Source organism: Prionailurus bengalensis, chromosome A3, assembly GCF_016509475.1.
Source record: "Prionailurus bengalensis isolate Pbe53 chromosome A3, Fcat_Pben_1.1_paternal_pri, whole genome shotgun sequence".
Classification (NCBI taxonomy): Eukaryota; Metazoa; Chordata; class Mammalia; order Carnivora; family Felidae; genus Prionailurus; species Prionailurus bengalensis.
Genome location: NC_057354.1, coordinates 46,189,965 through 46,208,298, shown reverse-complemented (window position 1 = coordinate 46,208,298; position 18,334 = coordinate 46,189,965). Strand labels below are relative to the sequence as shown.

Below are 18,334 nucleotides of genomic sequence, written 5' to 3'. Positions count from 1 at the left end.
AATCTCTCCATTTCTTTCAGGTTGTCCAGTTTGTTGGCATACAATTTTTCATAGTATTTCTTGATAATTGCTTGTATTTCTGAGGGATTGGTTGTAATAATTCCATTTTCATTCATGATTTTATCTATTTGGGTCATCGCCCTTTTCTTTTGAGAAGCCTGGCTAGAGGTATCAATTTTGTCTATTTTTTCAAAAAACCAACTCTTGGTTTCATTGAGTTTTTTAGATTCTATATTGTTTATTTCTGCTCTGATCTTTATTATTTCTCTCCTTCTGATGGGTTTGGGGTGTCTTTACTGTTCTGCTTCTAGTACCTTTAGGTGTGCTGTTAGATTTTGTATTTGGGATTTTTCTTGTTTCTTGAGATAGGCCTGGATTGCAATGTATTTTCCTCTCAGGACTGCCTTCACTGCATCCCAAAGCATTTGGATTGTTGTAGTTTCATTTTCCTTTGTTTCCATATATTTTTTTAATTTCTTCTCTAATTGCCTTGGTGACCCATTCATTCTTTAGTAGGGTGTTCTTTAACTTCCATGCTTTCAGAGGTTTTCCAGACTTTTTCCTGTGGTTGATTTTAAGCTTCATAGCATTGTGGTCCGAAAGTGTGCATGATATGATCTCAGTTCTTTTATACTTATGAAGGGCTGTTTTGTGACCCAGTATGTGATCTATCTTGGAGAATGTTCCATGTGCACTTGAGAAGAAAGTATATTCTATTGCTTTGGGATGCAGAGTTCTAAATATATCTGTCAAGTCCATGTGATCCCATGTATCATTTAGGGCCCTTGTTTCTTTATTGATCCTGTGTCTAGATGATCTATCCATTGTTGTAAGTGGCATATTAAAGTCCCCTGCAATTAACACATTCTTATCAATAAGGTTGCTTATGTTTGTGATTGTTTTCTATATTTGAGGGTTCTCCTATTTGGTGCATAAACATTTATAATTGTTAGCTCTTCCTGATGGATAGACCCTGTAATTATTATATAATGCCCTTCTTCATCTCTTGTTACAGCCTTTAGTTTAAAGTCTAGTTTGTCTGATATAAATATGGCTACTTCAGCTTTCTTTTGACTTCCAGTAGAATGATAGATCGTTCTCCATCCCCTCACTTTCCATCTGAAGGTGTCTTCAGGTCTAAAGTAAGTCTCTTGTAGACAGCAAATAGATGGGTCTTGTTTTTTTTACCCATTCTGATACCCTATGTCTTTTGGTTGGCTCATTTAGTCCATTTACATTCAGTGTTATTATAGAAAGATATGGGTTTAGAGTCATTGTGATGTCTGTAGGTTTCATGCTTGTAGTGATGTCTCTGGTACTTTGTCTCACAGTACAAAGATGTCTCTTTGTCTCACAAGAGATCCCCCTTAGGATCTCTTGTAGGGCTGGTTTAGTGGTGATGAATTCCTTCAGTTTTTGTTTGTTTGGGAAGACCTTTATCTCTCCTTCTATTCTAAATGACAGACTTGCTGGAGAAAGGATTCTAGGCTGCATATTTTTTCTGTTCATCACACTGAAGATTTCCTGCCATTCCTTTCTGGCCTGCCAAGTTTCAGTAGATAGATCCGTCACGAGTCTTATCAGTCTCCCTTTATATGTTAGAGCATGTTTATCCCTAGCTGTTTTCAGAATTTTTTCTTTATCCTTGTATTTTGCTGGTTTCACTATGATATGTTGTGCAGAAGATCGATTCAAGTTACGTCTGAAAGGAGTTCTCTGTGCCTCTTGGATTTCAATGCCTTTTTCCTTCCCCAGATCAGGGAAGTTCTCACCTATGATTTCTTCAAGTGCACCTCTGTCTCTTCCTCTTCTGGAATATCAATTATGCATATATTATTACGTTTCATCGCATCACTTAGTTCTCTAATTCTCCCCTCATACTCCTGGATTTTTTTTATCTCTCTCTCAGCTTCCTCTTTTTCCATAATTTTATCTTCTAATTCACCTATTCTCTCCTCTGCCTCTTCAATCTGAGCTGTGGTCGCCTGCATTTTATTTTTCAGCTCATTTATAGTATTTTTTAGCCCCTCCTGATTGTTTCTTAGTCCCTTGATCTCTGTAGTAATATTCTCTGCTGTCCTCTATACTTTTTTCAAGCCCAGAGATTAATTTTATCACTATTATTTTAAATTCATGTTCTTTTATATTGCTTAAATCGTTTTTGATCATTTCATTAGCTCTTGCTACTCCCTGAGTTTCTTTTGAGGAGAATACTTCCATTTTGTCATTTTGGATATAGTCCTTGGAGTGGGGCGGAACTGCAGGGCTCTTCCTCTGTGCTATCTGGAGTAACTTGCATTGGTGGGCGGGGCCACAGTCAGACTGGTGTGTACCTTATCTTCCCCTCTCCCAAGGGCAGGACTCACTGTGGAGTGGTGTGGCCCCTGTCTGGGCTACTTTGACACTGCCACACTTGTGGTGCTGCTTTGATGGGATCTGGCATATTAGCTGGGGTGGATCCGCAAGGTGCACAGGGGCAGGAGGGGCAGACTCAGCTAGCTTTGCCTTCGGTAGTCCACTTCGGGAGGGGCCCTATGGCACTGGGAGGGAGGAAGACCTGTCGGAGGGATGGATCCACAGAAGCACAGCATTGTGTGTTTGCATGGTGCAAGCAAGTTCCGTGACAGGAACTGGTTCCCTTTGGGATTTTGGCTGGAGGATGGGTGAGGGACATGGCGCTGGCCAGCACCTTTATTCCTCACCAAGCTGAGCTCTGTCCTCTGGGGCTCAATAACTCTCCCTCCCATTGTCCTCTAGCCCTCCCACTCTCTGAGCAGAGCTGTTGACTTATAACATTCCAGATGTTAAGTCCCACTGGCTGTCAGAACATACTCCATCTGGCCCCTCTGCTTTTGCAAGCCAGACTCAGGGGCTCTGCCCTGCCAGGTGGGCTGCCCCTCCACCGCCCCGGCTCACTCCTGCCAGTCTGTGTAGTGTGCACCGCCTCTCCACCCTTCCTACCCTCTTCTGTGGGCCTCTTGTCTATGCTTGGCACCAGAGAGTCCATTCTGCTAGTCTTCTGGTGGTTTTCTGGGTTATTTAGGCAGATATGGGTGGAATCTAAGTGATCAGGAGGATGCGGTGAACCCAGCATCCTCCTACGCCGCCATCTTCCCCACACCGAAACCCAAATAATCCTAAAATTTGTATGGAACCAGAAAATACCCTGAATAGCCAAAGCAATCTTGAAAAAGAAAACCAAAGCAGGAGGCATCACAATCCCACACTTCAAGATATACTACAAAGCTGTAATCATCAAGACAGTATTGTACTGGCACAAGAACAGACACTCACATCAGTGGAACAGAATAGAGAACCCAGAAATGGACCCACAAACGTATGGCCAACTAATCTTTGACAAAGCAGGAAAGAATAGCCAATGGAATAAAGACAGTCTCTTCAGCAAGTGGTGCTGGGAAAACTGGACAGCGACATGCAGAAGAATGAACCTGGACCACTTTCTTACACCAGACACAAAAATAAACTCAAAATGGGTGAAAGACCTCAATGTAAGACAGGAAGCCATCAAAATCTTCGAGGAGAAAGCAGGCAAAAACCTCTTTGATCATGTCCGCAGCAAGTTCTTACTCAACGCGTCTCCAGAGGCAAGGGAAACAAAAGCAAAAATGAACTACTGGGACCTCATCAAAAGAAAAAGCTTCTGCACAGCAAAGGAAACAATCAGCAAAACTAAAAGGCAACCGACAGAATGGGAGAAGATATTTGCAAATGACACATCAGATAAAGGGTTAGTATCTAAAATCTACAAAGAACTTCTGAAACTCAACACCCAAAAAACAATCCAGTGAAGAAATGGGCAAAACACATGAATAGACTCTTCTCCAAAGAAGACATCCAGATGGGCAACCGACACATGAAAAAATGCTCAACGTCACTCATCATCAGGGAAATACAAATCAAAACCACGAGAGACCACCTTACACCTGTCAGAATGGCTAACATTAACAACTCAGGCAGCAACAGATGTTGTTGAGGATGCGGAGATAAAAGGATCGCTTTTGCATTGTTGGTGGGAATGCAAACTGGTGCAGCCACTCTGGAAAACAGTATGGAGGTTTCTCAAAAAACTAAAAATAGAACTACCCTATGACCCAGCAATTTTACTACTAGGCATTTATCCAAGGGATACAGGTGTGCTGTTTCGAAGGGACACATGCAATCCCTATGTTTATAGCAGCCTATTGACAATAGCCAAAGTATGGGAAGAGCCCAAATGTCTATAGATGGATGAATGGATAAAGAAGATGTGGTATATATGTACAATAGAGTATTACTCAACAATCAAAAAGAATGAAATCTTGCCATTTGCAACTATGTCGATGGAACTGGAGGGTATTATGCTAAGTGAAATTAGTCAGTCAGAGAAAGACAAAAATCATATAACTTCACTTATATGAGGACTTTAAGAGACAAAACAGATGAACATAAGGGAAGGGAAACAAAAATAATATAAAAACAGGGAAGGGGATAAAACATAAGAGACTCTTAAATATGGAGAACAATCTGAGGGTTACTAGAGGGGTTGTGGGGGGGGGGATGAGCTAAATGGGTAAGGGGCACTAAGGAATTTACTCCTGAAATCATTGTTGCACTATATGCTAACTAATTTGGATGTAAATTAAAAAAAAAAAAAAGATAACCCCTGGGAAGCAGGGTGCTGGGGATAGGCTTAACAGTATAAATGTGCATTGCATAGTAAGTCCTAGAGATCTAATGCCCAGTACAATGAATATAGGCAACAATATTGTATTACAATCATCAAACTTGCTAAGAGACTAGAACTCAATTATCCTAACCACTGAAAAGAAATGGTAATTATGTAATGCGATAAAGGTGCTAATTATCACAAAATGGCAATCATATTAAAATATATATGTAACAAATTAACCTGTTATACACCTTAAATTTATACACTATTATAAGTCAACTATATTTCAATAAAAAAATAACAGTAACAATTTTCAGAATCTCCAGTAGTGATGAAGGTTAGGTGAAATAGATGCTCCTGTATTGTTGGTAGTGAAATAAATAGGCAGAATCCTCTGAAAGCAAATAGGAAAGAATCCAGCATCAAGAGTCCTAGACATTTTTATTGTCTTTGATTCTTTCATTTTACAAGGAAACACCTTAAGGAAATAAGCCTTACAGGAAAATAAAAAGCTATGGGACAAACAAGTTCATTTGCAGCATTACTTACAATCATGAAAGGTTAGAAGCAAACCACATAAAATAGGGCAAGTCACAAAAATGAGGCAAATGAAGACGATGCCATAACAAGGGAAATGTTTAGATATGGCAAAAGAAAAATAAAACGCAAATTATATATTTAATATGCTTACACCTATGTAAAGATAAAGCAACAGAAGAGAAATTAACCAAAATGTGTTTATATAGGATTATGCCAGGAAAATGAACATTGTTCTGCTCATCTTGTCCTTTTTCCAATTTCACAAACTTAACAAAAACCTTTTTATTGAGATATAACTCACATACCATAAAATTCATCCTTTTAAAGTATACAATTCAGAGGCTTCAGTATAATCACAGTTGTGCAACCATCACTATACCAATTTTAGGACATCTCATTACCCCAAAAAGAAACCCAGTGCCCTTTAGTAATCACTCCCCATCCTCCCTGACCAGCCCCCAGCCCTAGGCAACCACTTATCTGCTGCACCATTTTACATTCCTACCAGCAATTAAACTTTTATAACAACAAAAAATGTACAACAGGCCTGTACAATTGAACTGCTGCTTGCTGTAAGGCAATGCTACATCTCAACTGGCTCAACATTTGCAAAGTAAAATAGTGGCTCCAGTAAAATACAAGCTGGGCTTCTATAGGTTGGCAGCTTTCCTTTTTGCTGAGATGGGTCGTGAGACAGGTGCCTCTTTTCTTTTTTAAAACAGTCTGCATTTTGTTTGCTTAGCAACAGGAAATAGGGTGGTCTTTAATCTTAAAATTCTGACATTGTTATGTGTCTCAAGCAGTTTCTGAGCCAGGAAAGCTGAAGAGAGAATGTTGTGTTTCACATTCTTGTTGACACAGGAATAATATTAGGAATTGAACAGTTTGAGACAGACATTATTGCCAAAAGAAGGTGCATGTATCAGTATTTAAGGATCTGAAATAATTATCAATGTTTCTACGCCTTCCTATTACTTTCTGTAGCTCAGTGCTTGAGGTAAATCTCTAATCCAGGATTTTGGTTCAGTTCTTCCTTTTCCTGACACAATTCTCTATCTGTAGTTTCTTTAAACATTTTAGGAGCTGGGGAAAGTGATTGCAAAGGAAATGAATGTGACTAAAAATACTTTTCAGTGAACAGAAGGTAACTTTTTTTTTTTAATGTTTATTTTTGAGAGAGAGACAGAGCATGAGTGGGGGAGGGGCAGAGAGAGACAGACAGAATCCGAAGCAGGCTCCAGGCTCCAGGCTCTGAGCTCCGAGCTGTCAGCACTGAACCCAACACGAGGCTAGAACCCACAAATGGTGAGATCATGACCTGAGCCAAAGTCAGACGCTTAATGGACTGAGACACCCAGGGCCCCCAGAAGGTAACTTTTAAAACCAGGACTACATCTTTACTGGGGGGAAAGAAGAGAGACCTAGTTTACAATTATTATAATGATGACTTAGTTAATAATTACTAACTACAGGGGCACCTGGGTGGCTCAGTCAGTTAAGCATCTGACTTCGGCTCAGGTCATGATCTCATAGTTCATGAGTTCAAGCCCTGTATCACTCTCTGTGCTAAGAGCCTGGAACCTGCTTCAGATTCTGTGTCTCCCTCTCTCTCTGTCCCTCCCCTGCTCACACTCTGTCTCTCTTTCTCTCTTAAATAAACATTTAAAAATTAAAAAAAATTACTAACTACAGCTGTCAAAGCAGGTAGATCTTAATCGTTACTGTACTTTGAAAAATGCATGTTATACTTCACATTCTTTAAAAAATGCTCAGAAAATCTTAATTTTTTTCTTACTATATTATTATTTCTTTCACAGGTAAGGGAATTAAGAAATATCAAGATGAATGCAGACTAGAAACGGAAATATCAGACCAAATTTTCAGCTTTCACACAGTTCAATGATTATTTCTAGTTTCTGTGTAAGCAAGTCCTTAAGTCACATTGAGATTTCAAAAACAATCCCTTAATAAAAATTTATATATAACAATCCTGAAGGAATTATTTTACTTCATCATGTGTTATAAACTGAATTGTGTCCCCTGTCCCCAAATTCTTATGTTGAAGCCCTAATTCCCAGTATAATTACTGGGAGACAGAGTCTTTAATGGGATGATTCAGGTTAAATGAGTTTGTAAGGGTGGGGCCCTAATCCAATATGACTGGTGTCCTGATAAGAGGAGGAGATACCAGAGATCTCTCTCTCTATACACACACACACACACACACACACACACACACACACACACACAGAAGAGGCCATATGAGGACAGAGAGAAGGGACAGCTGTCTGCAACCCAAAGAGAGAGGCCTGATCTTGGACTTCCAGTTTCCAGAATTGTGAGAAAATAAATTTCCATTGTTTAAGCCCCCAGTCTACGGTATTTTGTTATGGCCACCTGAGCTAAGACATCATGCCAAAGCAATTCTTAACACTTCTTTCATTTTGCCACTGTGATAGATTATAGACACAATCAATTCACAACTAAGGCCACAAAGAGATATCTCTGGCCATTAAATCCAATAGTCACTAGAACCATATTAATTTTAAAATGGATCCGTTAAGTTTAGGCTTCAAAGGTATCTTCTAGAAGTAACTTTGTTGGGCAAATCCCTATAACATAGATCAACTACAAGCTGTTACCACCCGGTGGCTTTACGTCCCATTTCTTTAACTCATAGGTAGCCTCTCCATCCCCAGAGCTCGTGTCACCACTCTCTAGATAAGTGGCAAAAAGCTGGACCAAAGAATGGCTACTCTCACGGAGACCAAAGACGGAGATGATGGGGACAGTGGTGAGAGTGGTGGCAGGATCAGTGAACATTTGCCAAGCACTTACCAGGTGTCAAACAGACTTATATTCATTACCTTTTTTAATTCTCAAAACAACCATTATTATTGTACTCATCCTTATGGGACTTAGCAAGGTTGAACAATTTGCTCTTGGTCACAGATTCAAACCCACACACGAGGACTCCAATGCCCATCTCTTATGCTACAACACTCAAAATGGAATCAATGAAGCTCAAATTGTATCATTGAGCCACAGCTTTTTTGAAAAACAAACATAAAAGTCTCTAATAATAAATTGGAAGTCTACATCTAATTTCCTACTAAATTCAACCAGTATAAAATCAGACCTATTAAAATAGGACACTAAGTAGAACCTGTACCTGATAAATAAAACCAAGTCTATATAGGGTAAATGGGAAGAGTAGGAGAAGAGCAGATAAAAACTTCAACATAAATTCAGCATTCCTAATTTGTACCAATTGGTGATTTTCAAAAAATAAACACACACACCCCAGCACCAACATTTTCCCCAATACCCCTAGGTTTATGCAATTAACCTTGATCAAAACAATAGAAAGCCACAGCTTGCAAAAAAAGAAGCTTAACAAGTGTCTGAGAATATCAAGACAATAGTCTTTTCTTTTATAATACACTTTAGTATGCTCTGTACATGCTCTGTGGTTCCTACACAGGGTGGCTCAGGATATAACTGTGTCTCTTAGAGCTTCCTGTTAAAAAAGAAATGTGCAGGACTACATTAGAAAGACAGAATGCCAACTCCAGTTTCTAATTTTGAGAGATATGAGGATAGAAGCAACTAACTCACTACAATTAAAAGAGCGATCCCATACACAGGCAGGCTCTTTCTTCCTAAAATGGATTAACCACTGCTCATCCCTTCCTCAAACTTTTTGGTTTTTTTTTACTGTATTAACATTATTTAAAAATTTTTTAAATGTTTATTTATTTTTGAGAGAGAGAGAGAGAGAGAGAGAGAGAGAGAAACAAAGCATGAGTGAGAGAGGGGCAGAGAGAGAGAGAAACACAGGATCCGAAGCTGGCTCCAGGCTCTGAGCTGTCAGCACAGAGCCCGACCCAGGGTTCGAACCCACGAACCACAAGATCATGACCTGAGCCGAAGTTGATTGCTCAACCGATTGAGCTACCCAGGCACCCCTAGTATATTGTTATTAAACTAATTAGAGTTTCTATTTCTTGAGGATAGCTGGATTGCTGGCACAAAGCATACGTATATATCCAACCCCCTGAACAGTCAAAAATCTGTATATACCTTAACTACTAATAGTCTCCTGTTGACTGGAAGCCTTATCCACAACACAAATTGTCGATTAACACATACTTTTAATATTATATGTGTTATATACTGCATTCTTACAATAAAGCAAGCCAGAGAAAAGAAAATCATAAGGAAAATACATGTACAAACTGTACATAAAGTTCAACATCTGTGTATAAGTGGACCCGTACATTGTTCAAGGGTCAACTGCATATATAATTGTGATAGTTATTGCCAGATTCCTTTCCAAAAAAGTTCTAGGCATGAATACATTTTTTTCAGACTATATGAAAAAGACTTTTTTTTTCTAATACATTATTTCATAGAATATAAGTATATGAAGTTTGGAAAATCTTATAAAAAATGGAAATCAAAATTTGTTCTCCTGTGGAGGCTTCCATAATCCCTTGTACCATCAAAGGGAGAAAAGAAACAGTGTTTTCCACAAATTTTATCTTCCTCTTGCCAAATCGGCTTGTTTCCGTTTCCCCTTCTCCTTGACTTTTTCTCTCTTCCCTATCACTCTACTACAAGATGTGTACCTATATATATATGAATCCAATTTTCTCACCTGTAAGAGTCTTTGACACATAACACACTTGTCACATAATTCCACCACAGAGACAGCAAAGGAGTGATAGTTGTGTAGCCAAATGTCTTCACAAAAGGAAAATTTAAAAATATGGTTATTTTCATTCTTGACTGTGAGAAAGAGGTTAAGTCTCTTCCAGAGAGACTTCTTCCCACCATTCTCCTAAGTGAAACCTTTCTTGCAATGACTGAGAAGCAAAGTTGATGTATTTATTAATTAAGGCTCTGCCACTGACCAGCTATGTGATCTGGAGACAAGTTACTTAATTTCTTTGGGCCTCCATCTCCTAATTTGTAAAATGGGCATAAAAATAAATCTTACTTCGGAAAGTTGTTGTAATGAGTGTGCGTAGACGTGTGTGTGTGTACTGTATTCTATAAAGTCCTTAGAACCGTACCTGACACAGAGTAAGACCAATGCAAATGTTAGCTGTCAATCTGAGCCACACTACCTACTTGGGAGGTACCCTCAAAAGGAAGCAGGATGTGAAGAGTTCAAACTTCATCTGGCCTCAGACTCCAGTGGAATGGGGCACACCCCTCGCTCAAGAAGAATGGCTCCCTCCTCTTCCTCACTGCAGGCTGGTGGGCTGCTACCACTCACCAGGTGGAGCAGTGGATGGGCCAAGACCCTACCGTGCAGGAGCTCATGGTCTAATGAGCATGGAGAGAAGAGCATTTTCTAGCCTCTCCTGAAAAAAAAGGCCTACAAATCTAGTATTAGCGCCAGGACTTGAAAAACTTTGTGTAATTCAGTTTAATTTTTAAATGTCTTGTGAAGAGAAACACATACAAGTGAAAAAGCTATTTAGACAAAAGAGGCCCAGCTGAATACCTTCTGACTTTGTCATTGCTCTAGGTCAAATAAAGTCACAACTCTGCAAGGGTGACAAGCAAGGTACAATGTCCCAGTATTAGAAACCTGGGCAACCGCTGAGAGCCCCACTTTAGGGAGATGCTTGCACTCTTCAGAATTGAGCAGTGGTTCAAGGAGACTGCTGGTGAATGAGGTACTCGGGGCCAGTAAGGGTAAGAAATTGGGGCCTATATAGATAACTTTAAGTAATAACCCAACCACTTTACTCTTGCCCTGCACTGCTCTCTCCAGTAGCTGGTATGACAGGGCCAGACCCATATCTATGGGAACCTCACCATCCCAGTACATGCCCACAGTGTCCTTCTGGCCTGGGAGGTTCCCTCACTGCTCTGCAGCAGCCAGGAGTAGAGCCAGCCACAACATTCAGTCAATGACAGATAGGAACTGAAGAATATATCCCCACTCCCTTTTCTACGCCCATGTGTGAAGACACTAAGGCATGTGCTACACAGTCTTCCAAGGTTCCCCAATAGGACTGAGCTCTGGCTGCTCACAGTAGTAACCCATTCAATCATACACTACTGGTTGTGTCACCTTCCTCTCTCCTCTGTGCTTCCTGGGACCACCTCCCAAATAAACCACTTACACTCCAATCCTTGTCTTAGGATCTGCTTCCAGAAGATTCCAACCTAAGTCATTTTCTCTTTATGGGTATTTCAGGAGAGTCTTATGACTCCTTTACCCTTGCCATCATGTTATTTCAATCACTTGTCTCCTCCACAATGCCGGTCACTTCAGCCCTTGGAGATGAGCCCAGGCCCTACAGTGGCTGCCTTGGTCTTGTGAATACTGCTCAGATTCCAGGAGCCACGGTCTGTCCTCTGGAAATGGAACTCTTCCCATCATGTAATACTGGGCTGTCTTCCCTGTTTGGTGCCTCCCCTGCAATAGGGCTGCTCCCCACCACAGTTTCACCACCTCTCCTGACACAGCTCCAACCCACAGGTGAAGCCACTGCACACAAAGTGCACATGTCTTCTCAACTGGAAGTCCTTCTTCAGCAGAGCTTTAAGGTATTTCTTCTGCCCTACCAAGCCAACTCAAATGTATTCTCCTTTTAGTGTAAACATGAGCTGTTCAGAGACAGATGCTCTGCTTTCCTTGGCTCACCTGATTTAGCTGGAATATTATAGCACCAAATGAGACCAAGGTTAGGCACAAATGCAGCATCTAAATGGATAACTGGAATATTTTGCATGATATTGGCCAGGGTGTTTTTATTGGATCAGGAATTTTTCCCAACTTTTGAAGAGCATTTTACCCACACCACCTCAGATGGCAGGGCAGCAAGATGGCTAACTGCATGGACACTGAAGCCAAAGAGTCTGGATTTGAGTTTTGGCTCTGCCTCGCTGTGTAGTCTTGGGGAAGTTAACTAACCTCTCTGAGCCTTCCCATGAAACGAGGATAACAACAGCATCTACTTCCAGGATTGTTGAGATGATTAAATGAGTTGATGACCATAAAGTGCTTCGTGTAGCACCTGGCACAGAATAAGTGTGCACTGATCATTACACATTGTTACAATTAACATGAGAAGTAGAAGTAACAGCCTGCATAACCATTCTTCATGTGACCCTTGCAGGAAGTATTACAACAGTGAAATGGAACTCTCCAGTTAGCCTTCAGCCCTGTGACAAAATTCCCTGGTCCTCCACAGATCTCCAGCCAGGCCTAGCATGGTACACTCTTGCTGTGAAGGATCCAGTTCACTTCTGCTTTTAGTAGAACATGTTTCACAGTATAATAGTTCAAAGATTGCCTTGGGTAGTTTCAACATTTTAACAATATTTGTTATTCCTATCCAGGAGCATGGAATCTTTTTCCTTTTTTTGGTGTCTTCTTCAATTTCTTTCATACAATGGAGTATTACTCACCAATCAAAAAGAATGAAATCTTGCCATTTGCAACTACATGGATGGAACTGGAGGGTATTATGCTAAGTGAAATTAGTCAGTCAGAGAAAGACAAAAATCATATGACTTTACTCATATGAGGACTTTAAGAGACAAAACAGATGCACATAAGGGAAGGGAAACAAAAATAAAAACAGGGAGGGGGACAAAACAGAAGAGACTCATAAATATGGAGAACAAACTAAGGGTTACTGGAGGGGTTGTGGGAGGGGGGATGGGCTAAATGGGTAAGGGGCACTGAAGAATCTACTCCTGAAATCACTGTTACACTATATGCTAATTTGGATGTAAATTTTAAAACATAAAAAAAAAAATTTCTCTCTCTCACACAAACACACACAAAAATAGTTCAAAGAAACTTCACAAACCCCATCCCAAAATTGATATCTCATTCACAAATGACAATACATACGCTTTGATTTTTTTTTTTAAATTTTTTTTAACGTTTATTTTTGGGGAGAGAGAGACAGAGCATGAGCGGGGGAGGAGAGAGAAAGAGGGAGACACAGAATCTGAAACAGGCTCCAGGTTCTGAGCTGTCAGCACAGAGCCCGACGTGGGGCTCAAACTCATAGACCGCGAGATCATGACCTGAGCTGAAGTCGGACCCTTAACCGACTGAGCCACCCAGGCGTCCCTTGATGTTTTTTTATGTATGTTCTCTAGTCACTGCTCATACGAAAAACTAAGTAACTAGAACATGCCAAAAGACCAACAGAATTAGAATTTACACCCTGCCCCAACAACAAAAAAATGCAATGTATAATAGAGGGAAAGGATTACTGAATTATAGTAAAATTTGTGAGGATCCGAATGGGGGCTTGAACTTTGTCTTTTTGCTATCTATTAACCAAAAACCAAAAGTTTACTAGGTAAACTAATCATGGAAACAAGCTTGGGGAACAAGTAGACCAATTATTAATTCTCTTAAGAGAACACAGAACTCTGAAAAGTAGCCAGAGGAGGCATGAAAACTCTGGATGCCTTATTATGAAACTGAGCTAGAGTTTTACATTGAGAAAATGGACAATCACTGCTTGATGACTTTTCTTGATAGAGTATCCATGTTACTGCTATGGTTGAAAGGTATACAATCACTTAAAAAATATAGCTTCTTATAATTCAGAATTATCATTAATTTGACAAGTCCTCTCCCCCTCATCAGTGTTTTCCACTTTAATGGCAACCCTCAATTTAGGCTCTTAGTTAATTCTTCCTGTCTGAACGAACCCTGATTCTTCAGTTCCACCAACTCCTTCCCCCAGTTCGTCCTCCATGGCACCTCCAGCCTTATCTCCCTGCTGCTGCACAGCTGTGATGTCACTGCTCCATCCACAAGTCCTGCCTTTACCTGCCCCAACACATACACACACTATTACACGTGCCCGCGCGCGCACACACACACACACACACACACACACACGATTCCAGGAGGAAATCTCAATTCTTAATGTGGCACTAAGAAGTTCCATGATGTAACTTTCCAACCTTACTGTCTACCACTTCCGTACAAGAACACTGGACTTCAGCCAGGCTGCACAACTGCCCACTGGGCTTTCCTGCTTCTACTCCTTTAATCATGACATCTCCTGGCCTTCGAATGTCTAACACATCCCCACTGACTGATATCTTTCCCATCCTTCACGCTAGTTCAAACACCACCTCCTCCACTGAGTCTTGGGCCACTCATTTTGGTAGAAGCATACCTTCTTTCTTCATGCAGCACATGCCCAACCACATGTAACTGGCATTCATTACATACTATCTTGTGCCTTAGAAAGGACATCTCCTTGTAGGAAGCACCTTGAGCACAAGCACTGTGGAATTCATAGGGGGATCTACTGTGGCTTCTCACACAGATCACATGCTTAAAAATGATTTATTGACTTCAACCAGTGACACCATACTGCGCTTCAGGCCAATACCTGAAGACCAACAACTCTGGGAACAGAGACTAATTCATATGACTGTCTAAAGAAGACATGTATGGATTTCCACCGGAAAAAAAATGTAACTCATATGATAAGCAATTATTCTGGAATTAGCATATAATAAGGATTCATTAATTCATCATTTTACTGAAATGTATTTACCTTTTAATTGATGGAACACCAATAAGAAATTGAATATAGGCAAGAAAGAAATTTATCAAAATGTTACCTAATTGATTGTTATATACAGTCAATAATCAAAGCTTTTAAGATGACACTTTATAGTACACAGGAAAATACCTGTCTTCTAATTATTATATGTAACGTCTTTAAGGGGTTGTCAGCTGTATGTCTCTTGCCCTAATTTTAAATATAACTTAAAAGGAGACTATGTAATTGTATGTAAGGTAAGGGATCACTAGTGCAAATAGAAAAAAAAAGTCTCCCGTTTTACTTAAGTACCATTGACACTGCCGTACTAAGAATGCCTTTATCAGGTATGGCATAGAAAGAACAAACCGGCTTATAGATTAAAAACACATCAATTATTTCATGACCCAATGTCAAACAGAAAAACTGCCTGAATGGTTTAGAAGTCTATCACATCATACCACATTTGGCATACATCTAATGGCACAGAAATCATTTATCATTAAAAGGCCTTTTTATATAGGTCAAGGTTTCTGGAGCTTGGTGTTTTGTATCTTACAGTTTAAAGAATGCTCTAAATTCTAGGTTTTTTAACTTTTTAATCTTTGGGAAGGAAAACTAAAACTTCCTATAAACTCAGATTAATGCCTGCTAATGCATGGAAAAAAGGAAAACTAAAACCTTCCTCCTACTATAAAAACAAAATAGTGTGGCCTCTGTTTCTTTTCTGATAAGAGTCTTAAATACCAAACAGTTAACTGCATAATAACATTTACTGGCAGCCAGGCAGCCTGCTTAGCAGATATATAAAGCAGGTAAAAGGAGAAAAAGTTAATTTCTTGGCTGAATGATTCCATCGGTAGCTATAGGGCAAACCTGAAAGTCTTTTAGTAAAGTAGCAGTTGGTTCTTCTATCAATCTGTAGCACACATACTCTTCCAAGGAAAGCATTAAATATGAAAATCATATCCCGTTATCATCTGTTTCCAGCTTTCAGCCCAGTAAGCTTTTCTTAATGAATGCTGCAGCCTAAGGAACAAGCACGCTGTTGGCTTTTCTGAATAATGGAGTGATGCTACCATTTTTGCTTATTACAATATCGACTGGCTGAGGGGGTTTCACACATAGTCACAAGTGACTACTCTTGCCAGCATGCTCCAAGTTATTACAAGATGTTTTTAGACATTTCATCTAAAAGAGCTTTACTGCTTTTAGTGAAGAAAACATCTATGGTCTTGAACAGAATCATTTATATGGAGATAGGCTGCAGGATTAGAAGCCTGCATTACGGCAGATACATAGCAGAATTTATTTAAGTATTCCTTGCCAGTCTTTTTGTCTGTTGCTTAGATATGCAATCTTTTCTTTCCACTTTCTCTGTGAAAAGGTTAAAATGTACAAAATTATATATACAAAGAAAAGCAAAATTCCATATTTTGTTTACCTTTTATTTAAAACATTTCTGGAACGAAGAAAAAAAGCAGCGACAAAGCATTATTTAGAGAAACATAATTTCACCTGCTAACAACACTAAGGTTTTCTTTGGAATCTATCTCTTTTAAACCTGCTGTGACTGCCTTTTAGCAAATTTAATTGAATTAGACATTAAAGCAATACTCTATAAGTCTTTAAATAATACTTAAGGTTTAATAAAAAAGATCTCTGTAATAACATGATTTTATTTAAAACAATATAGTAAAAGAGAAACACTCCAGAAACCCTCTGTTAACAGAAAGTTTATTGTTTTAATTTATTACCTTTTCTCTGTCTTCATCTTTCAGTTCACCTTTTATTCCAGGTCTATCTTTTGAGAGTAGCTGTGTCTTCTTAATTTGAGCCTCATATTCGGTCTAAACAGAAACAAAGTTTTGATTTTGTGGTGGCTCTTATTATAACCAGCATCTGCCTATATTTTTTAGCCTTTAGAGTATAAAACAGTGAAGTAGAAAGTAAAAGTTGATGTTACTAAGAAATTCAACTTAGAAAATTTCACAAATAAAATGTCAAAAGCTGAGGTCTATAAAATGCTGTATGTTTTTACATAAGACCTGATGGCTTCTTACTGTCTTCCATCAATTTAGGGAATAAAACCTTAGCATATTAAGCTATCAGGAAAATCCAGTTACTTTATTATGAAAGCAGCACATTAGACAGTGTTTACCTTGAAAAGTTTTGTCCTAAAGGAAAAGAAATCAATCCTACGGACTTCTTATCTTTATAGATATCTACATTAGTATCATGGTCCTACTAATCATAGGAACAGAGTATATTATTTGCTAGCTCATCGACTTGAAACAAACTCCATTTTCTATGAATAAAAATATACAGGAAACATCAATGATCAGTACCATAGGAATGAAGTTTGCTCTGGCACTAATAACTACATGAAGATGCCTGCATCATTATCGCACTATAATTGATGAAAGTGATTCCATCATAAAATGACTTTTTCTTAAAAGCAAGGCATAAAAAGGGCTTTGATTCAGTATGTTAGTAATTAAAGCCTTAAGAAATTCACGGATGGTGGTTCATCACAGATAAGTATCAGAACATTTTCTAAATTAGGCCGTGATGCACTGCAATTAGAAAAACACCTATGAGATAATCAGAGAACTGTTTTCTTAGTTCTTAGTCTGAACATGAAATTGGCCTGAGCTTTGTTTTGACATATAAAAAAACAGACAATCATCATGAAAACTCACTTGTTTCCCTCAAAATATCTTAAAAGATATTACATGCTGCCCCATTTTTAATAAGAGTTTAGCAGGGAATTTTTTTTCTCTATCAGAATGCTATTAACATGATAGATGACAGTAATAATCTAAAGAAATACCTAATTAAATGAAAGTTTTATAAGGCCGGTAAAAAAGATAAACCAAGAAAAGATTTAAAAATAAGGCAATTAAGACAATACAATTTACATCTCTCTGTTCTACCTACTCCTTTGGACTCAGAGATAGTTACTTTTCAACTCCAAGAGCTTTCAAAAGGCATACTTTACAGATTCTAAGGGAAAGTACCTTTAAAAAGGGATGGGAGTGGATTATGAAATAAACAAAATAAATATTGAGGTTTATTAAATAATTGCTGGTTAAATAAAAACTCTGTTCCTGTGGCTGCAAATATTTTCTTATGTTCTTTGAGATCAGTTATAAACACGCAACAGGCATTATACCTACTTTTCTCATTATGGGATCATTTCAGAGCCATACCTTCTAAAGACAGAGCACTTTCTCATGGAAACATGACTTTTGTTTAACTCATTCTGCTGCAGCAAAAAACTTGTAACTGCATTAGGACTTTATAAAGAATAGTAACAGAAGTCTCAAGAGTCCAAATTACATTGCTCTCAATGCATCTGAAAAATTCACTGAATTGTAGGTACTTTCCTAAATTAGTGATACAAATAAAAACTGAACAATGTACTTGAAATCAAAAGTTGCTATGATAAATTGAAAATTGATGCAAACTATAATTCTGCATCCCCTAGGACCACAGATTTGCACCTACAAACATTTTGTTCTCTTTGCCTTTTATTCATACATATGATACTTGGTTACTATCCATCAAA

The 18,334-nt window shown here is 38.8% G+C and overlaps 1 protein-coding gene across 1 annotated transcript in view; it reads right to left on the bottom strand.

Annotated features, from left to right (window-relative positions):
• The window catches only part of KIZ (kizuna centrosomal protein), a 142,593-nt gene that overhangs the window by 103,567 nt on the left and 20,692 nt on the right, over positions 1–18,334 (bottom strand). Inside the window, exon 4 of the mRNA XM_043602995.1 lies at positions 16,521–16,613. Within this exon, the coding sequence (XP_043458930.1) occupies positions 16,521–16,613 (93 nt within the window). The remainder of the gene's footprint in view (positions 1–16,520; positions 16,614–18,334) is intronic.